Source organism: Uranotaenia lowii, chromosome 3 (assembly GCF_029784155.1).
Source record: "Uranotaenia lowii strain MFRU-FL chromosome 3, ASM2978415v1, whole genome shotgun sequence".
NCBI lineage: Eukaryota > Metazoa > Arthropoda > Insecta > Diptera > Culicidae > Uranotaenia > Uranotaenia lowii.
The window spans coordinates 127,813,359-127,820,010 of NC_073693.1; the positions used below are offsets into that span (position 1 = coordinate 127,813,359).

The window sequence follows — 6,652 nt, forward strand, 5'->3', positions numbered from 1 at the left end:
AAAAGATCGAAAATATAAGGAAAATGGGGATTCCTGATCCTATTTTCTTAATTTCTTCATATAATTTTGGGAAAAAAATTAAATCGTAGTCTATTGAATTTTAGGATAGCGTTTTATTTCAAGTTTATTTGCTTAAGGTGTAAGGATGGTGTTGCGGCCTCAACCCACTGCCGGGGCACCATATCGTGCCGCACCAGCCTCTGAAAGCATACCTTGGGGAGGCTGCAAACCGTGATACCACCACACATCAAAATAGCACCAAAACCTACCTTTTTTTGCATTTTTTGCCTATTCCTTCTAGGTAGGCCCACCCTAGCATTAAGCATAGTCATGTAAGCTAAAATAAACAAAAAAAACATGTTAAACACAAGAATTTAGGAATGAAAAATTGTTAGACTTACCGGTGATTCCAAAACATTAAGCGATTTGTTTACATGTTGGGGCACGTTCATATTCATTCCAATCTGACAGCATAAGAAAGAACGTGCTCACAGTAGGGAAATCCGGGGTGCCAATAAAACGGGAAAGTGGGATCTCAGCTCCACTCACTTTTCACGCGGTGAAGTAAGCGTCGCGAAGCTTCGAGATTGAATAGGTAGAAAGGGGATCTCATCAGACCCTATAGTTTCAAAAGAAAGGAGACCCAGCACCTTTAGAGTCTGGACGACCGAACTGAGACCTAGAACGTAGAGTCTGGACGAAAATGAATATAAAAGGCCAGAAAATGAAATGTAATGCATCAGTTCAAAATAAATCAAGTTAGTGAAAACAGCAAAGGTAACCAGCTTATCTCAAAAACAATTCCGAAACCTCAGAAGTCCTAAATAAATCATCTCTTCAACCCCTGCGGTAACATTTGGCGCTGTAGACAGGATGAACAACATGGAATCACTTCTGAGGAAGCGGACAGCCATCGAAGGAAGGCTCAGGCGAGCAGAGCAGCGCATCGAGGCCCTCAATCCTGAGGGAACTGCCCTGGAGCACCTGAAAGCGGAGCTCGAATGCCTCCAAGACCTCTTGGTGGATTTTCGTGCAATTCAAAACCACATTCTCGACCAATGCATTGCCGTTGACGACATCGAGGAGCATTTGGATGAGGAGGAATCAATCATCAAGCGATTCAACGCGTCGAAAGCGAAGTTGAACGGCGGAATCTCCAAGCTTCTAGCACCAATGGAGCAACCGAAGGACACGAAGCAGGAAGACAGCGGAAGCAACGATGCCGAATCATTTGGAACCGAAGAGGAAGGCCGAGACTCATCGATACTAGCTCCGGAAGCACCAGCAGTCGGTGCGAATTTCATCCAGGAGAGCTCGGATGGTGGAGGCGCAACCCAAATCCGGTCCCATGTACGGCTCACTGCTCCGGAGCTTCACTTGCCGAAAGGGATACTACCAACTTTCACCGGCGAATACAGTGAATGGTCGTCGTTTTTCGATTTGTTTCTCAGCGCAGTCGACAAAAACGAGAATTTGTCGAAGGCACAGAAGCTGTTCTACCTCAAGACGTATACATCGGGTAAGGCAGCAGCAGTTATTAAGCATGTCAGGGTGGAAGATAGCGCTTATGATGGCGCTCTCGAAGCTCTAAAAAGACGGTTCGATCGAAAGGATCTTATCGTCGCTCACCACGTTCAGCGATTCATTGAAATTCCGTCGTTTACAGTAGCAACCGGCCTCTTGCTCCGGAGACTGCACGACACAGCGGATGATGTAACTCGAGCCTTAGCAGCCCTTCGACGGGAGGAACGGGATTGTTGGTTGATCCACCTCTTACTAATGAAGGTGGATGTCGAAACGCGCCAACATTGGATCGACCGGACAGCCATCTTTGAATTCCCAGCCAGTGTGGAAGAATTTCTTGGATTCATCGACCAGCGTGCCTACGCGCTCGAGACTGCGCATAACTCTTCGTTTCGATCGGGAGGTGCTCCGCATCGTCCATCGGGAAATCCTCCGCATCGTCCATCGTCCGGAAGATTTGATCGCAGTCAGCAGCGAAGCCAAAGCTTCATCAGCACGGGCATAGGCGCCAGTGCGAAGTGCAACGTATGTCAACAAAAACCCCACTATCTACTGTTTTGTCAGAAGTTCAGATCGATGTCGTCTGCTGAACGCTTACAAACAGTACATCGTATGGATCTCTGCACCAACTGTCTGCGCGTTAAGCATGGTGTAGCAACTTGCGATGCCGGAAGGTGCAGGAAGTGCAACGAAGCTCATCACACATTGCTCCATGATAGCCTGGTTCCAGCGCAGGTACATCTGTCATTTGGAACGGTGAACCATGTAGCTTCGGATTCGTTTTCGTCTGTTTTTCTGGCCACGGCTATCATCTGGGTGACTAGTGCATCAGGTGAACGTATTTCGGCACGAGCTCTTCTTGATTCGGGATCTCAAGCATCCTTTGTCACCACCAAGCTTGTTGAGCAACTACAGCCCGAGACACACCGTATCGACATACCGTTGAAGGGAATATCGGGAATGTCAACCAAATTGAGGAAAGCAGCGTTCGTAAACATCGGATCTAGGCATTCCAACCTGCAGATGACTCTGGAGTGTGCCATTCTGGACAAGATCTCCGATCAGTTACCCCATCGTCAGTTCGACATCGACAGTTGGAAGTTGAATACCAGCATACCATTGGCAGACGAGCATTTCAACAAACCAGCCTCTATTGACCTGCTCATCGGTGCCGGGGTGTTTTATCAGCTTTTGGAAGGCGGGCGCATTTCGTTGGGTCCAAGCAAGCCAGTGTTGCAGCAGACAGTTCTAGGTTGGGTCGTCGCAGGAGAATGCCGCACCGAAGCTGCCAGCAACAAGCCCTCGTTGTGTCTCATGACTTCTCTGTCTGATGACGAAGCAGAACCTGAACCAACAGTGAACCAACTTGTCTCTCGATTCTGGGAACTGGAAACCCTCGTGCCGCAGCGCCACCTCTCAGTGGAAGAGCGGTTGTGTGAGGACCACTACAGACAGCACACCACCAGGGACCATACTGGGCGGTACGTCGTAAAACTCCCGTTCAAGCGAGATCCAGTCGAGATTGCGGAGACCGGGTACCAGGCATTAAAGCAGTTTGATCTTCTGAAAAAACGGCTGAACAAGGATCCAGAACGTCAGAAGATGTACGAAGAATACATCAACAATTTTATCATAGCGGGTCACATAAGCAGAGCAGAGCCATCTACGAAACAGCAACGCACGATATTCCTGCCTCACCATTGCGTGCTGAAGGAGGACAGAACTACGACGAAACTTCGAGTGGTTTTCAACGGGTCGATGAAATCCAGCAACGGAGTGACGCTCAACGACTTGCTGATGACAGGGCCGGTCGTGCAGAAGTCTCTTTACTGCATTCTTCTCAATTTCCGAACCCATCGAGTTGCATTAACCGGAGATATCGAGAAAATGTATCTGCAGGTTAGAGTGTCACCAGAGGATAGCGATCGGATTCGTATGATCTGGCAAGAGCCGGGTCGAAAGGTGGCTGAGTACCGGATGAACACAGTCACGTTTGGTTTAGCATGCGCACCTTTTCTGGCAACACGCACCCTTAAACAACTTTTCATCGATGAGGGCAACGAGTTTCCGATAGCGAAGGAATCGGAAAATGACATCTACGTCGACGACTGCTTGACCGGTGCTGACACCGTCGAGGAAGCCATCGAGAAACGGATGCAACTGACTAGACTCCTACAGAAAGGATTTCCCATTCGCAAGTGGGCCTCAAATGAATCTTCAGTGCTGCGAGCTGTTCCACCCAACGACCGAGCAAGTGAGTTGGCCTTAGACCTCGAACCCGACCCAACAATCAAGACGCTTGGGCTAAAATGGCAGTGTCGCAGTGATTTGTTCGTGTTTGTGGCGAATTGTGATCCCTTCCAAGCCGTATTCACCAAACGACAAGTGCTCTCAACGATAGCGAAGATATTTGATCCTCTAGGATTGATCGGACCCGTCGTAACTATTGCAAAGGTCTTCATGCAGGAGATATGGAAGATTGCCAGTGACTGGTCAGACCCGCTACCGGCCTCTTTCAACCAACGATGGAGGACGTACCTGACCCATCTACGAGAAGTCTGGAGAATTAAGGTGCCTAGGAGAAGCATCTCGATCGACAAACCCACACGCATCTATCTACACGGTTTCTGTGACGCGTCGGAGCTCGCATATGGGGCGGTAATCTACTTACGCGCCATTGACAAGTATGGTAACACCAGTTCGCGCCTTCTGTGCTCGAAGTCAAAGGTTTGTCCGATCAATCGCCCAACGATTCCTCGCAGCGAATTGTGCGCTGCCGCACTATTAGCAGAATTGATAAAGACGGTCAAGCAGAATCTTCGCCTAGAGATCAACCAAACCTTAGCCTTCAGTGATTCGATGACGACTTTAGCGTGGATAGCGGGTGACCCATCAAGATGGAAGACGTTCGTAGCAAATCGCGTGGTGCAGATCAACGAGATTCTTCCTGCAATCAACTGGAGGCACGTACGCACCCATCAGAATCCAGCCGATCTCTTAAGTCGAGGTGCAGCTCCCGTGTCACTTGCTGAAAATCATCTGTGGTGGTCGGGTCCGGACTGGGAACCTGAAAGTTTACGAGAGCCGCAAGAAGTTCATCTTGCGCCAAAGGAGAAGGAGGCGATGGACAACGAGAAGCGCAGGTCAGCAGAGGTGGCTTCTTACTACATGGTAGCTAGCGATCTTCTAGATGACATCATAGCGAGGTATTCATCTTATCGAACTATGGTCAGAGTTACATCCTGGATGATCCGTTTCGTCGTCAACATTCAACTCCCCCGAGAACACCGAAACACAGGTCCTTTATCAGTGGGTGACTATGAGGCAGGTGAAAGAATGCTCGTCCGATATTCACAACATCAGGCGTTCGACGCTGAAATCACGGCACTTCAACAAGGCGAACCCTTGCCGCATAAGAGTAAACTGTGGCCATTAACACCATTTCTGGATGGTGGACTCCTCAGGGTGGGCGGCAGGTTGGCGAGGGCGGATATGATCTACGAGTCGAAACACCCTTGGATCCTACCCGCAGGTTGTCGTTTAGCGAAGGTTTTGTTTCATCAAGAACACGTGAAGAATCATCACATCGGAGCACAAGCACTACTGGCGTTCACTCGGCGACGATTTTGGGTTCCAAACGGAAGGAATTTGGCACGCAATACTGTTTGGAGCTGCATTCCGTGCTATCGAAAGAGCCCAGAGCGTGGTTTGACTCAGCCAATCATGGGACAGCTTCCACCAGAACGAGTGAATCAGGCCCCCCCATTTTTCAACAGCGGAGTCGATTACGGTGGCCCCATCACATTGGTCGATCGTCGCGGCAGAGGCGCAACATCAACGAAAGGGTACATCGCTATATTTGTATGCTACGCAACAAGAGCCGTTCACATCGAAGCGGTTACGAAACTCACAACTACCGCGTGTCTCGCAGCGTTGAGGCGTTTCATCGGGCGTAGAGGAGCAGTTGGACATCTCTATAGCGACAATGGTACAAATTTCCAAGGAGCATCGCGAGAAATGCGGGCATGGTACAAAAAAATCCAATCGGATGATCACAATCAGCGAGTCGCTAATTTCCTGTCGGCTGGAGGCACACAGTGGCATTTCAACGTTCCCGGAGTCCCTCATCTAGGCGGCCTGTGGGAAGCGGCGATAAAAACCGCAAAACACCACCTCAACATCGTGACCGGAAACGCGCGCTTAACCTTCGAAGAATTTACCACTTTGTTGATCGAAATTGAGGCAATCATGAACTCAAGACCAATTTCTCCATGCTCAAATGATCCAAACGATCTTCAAGCCTTGACACCGGGTCATTTGCTGATTGGACGACCCATCAAGGAGCAGAATGAAAACGGAAATTATCTTCCCAATCCAGATGTCCCCTACGACTTAAGATTCCGGTACATAATGGAGCTGAAGAACCATTTCTGGGAACGTTGGCACAGGGAATATATTCCCGAACTCCAAATCAAAGGAAAATGGCAAAAACCTTCGAACGAGATTATTCCCGGGGATCTAGTTCTCATCAGATCCAAAAATTTACTTTCAACCCAGTGGAGATTAGGTCGGGTGCTGAAGTTGCACGATAGTCCGGATGGTCATCCCAGGTTAGCAACAGTAAGGGTCCAGTCCGGAGAAATAACTCAAACCATACACAACATAAGTAAGCTTCCAACAACCGAACGGGAAAATTCATGAAGAATTTTGGTGGGCGGAATGTTGCGGCCTCAACCCACTGCCGGGGCACCATATCGTGCCGCACCAGCCTCTGAAAGCATACCTTGGGGAGGCTGCAAACCGTGATACCACCACACATCAAAATAGCACCAAAACCTACCTTTTTTTTGCATTTTTTGCCTATTCCTTCTAGGTAGGCCCACCCTAGCATTAAGCATAGTCATGTAAGCTAAAATAAACAAAAAAAACATGTTAAACACAAGAATTTAGGAATGAAAAATTGTTAGACTTACCGGTGATTCCAAAACATTAAGCGATTTGTTTACATGTTGGGGCACGTTCATATTCATTCCAATCTGACAGCATAAGAAAGAACGTGCTCACAGTAGGGAAATCCGGGGTGCCAATAAAACGGGAAAGTGGGATCTCAGCTCCACTCACTTTTCAC

General features: G+C 48.6%; 1 protein-coding gene across 1 annotated transcript; it reads left to right on the forward strand.

The window, feature by feature from the left end:
* Positions 1–873: 873 nt before the first annotated feature.
* Positions 874–6,225, forward strand: LOC129752593 (uncharacterized). Its single transcript, XM_055748368.1, has one exon. The coding sequence runs from the start codon at positions 874–876 to the stop codon at positions 6,223–6,225; it is 5,352 nt and encodes a 1,783-aa protein (XP_055604343.1).
* Positions 6,226–6,652: the final 427 nt, after the last annotated feature.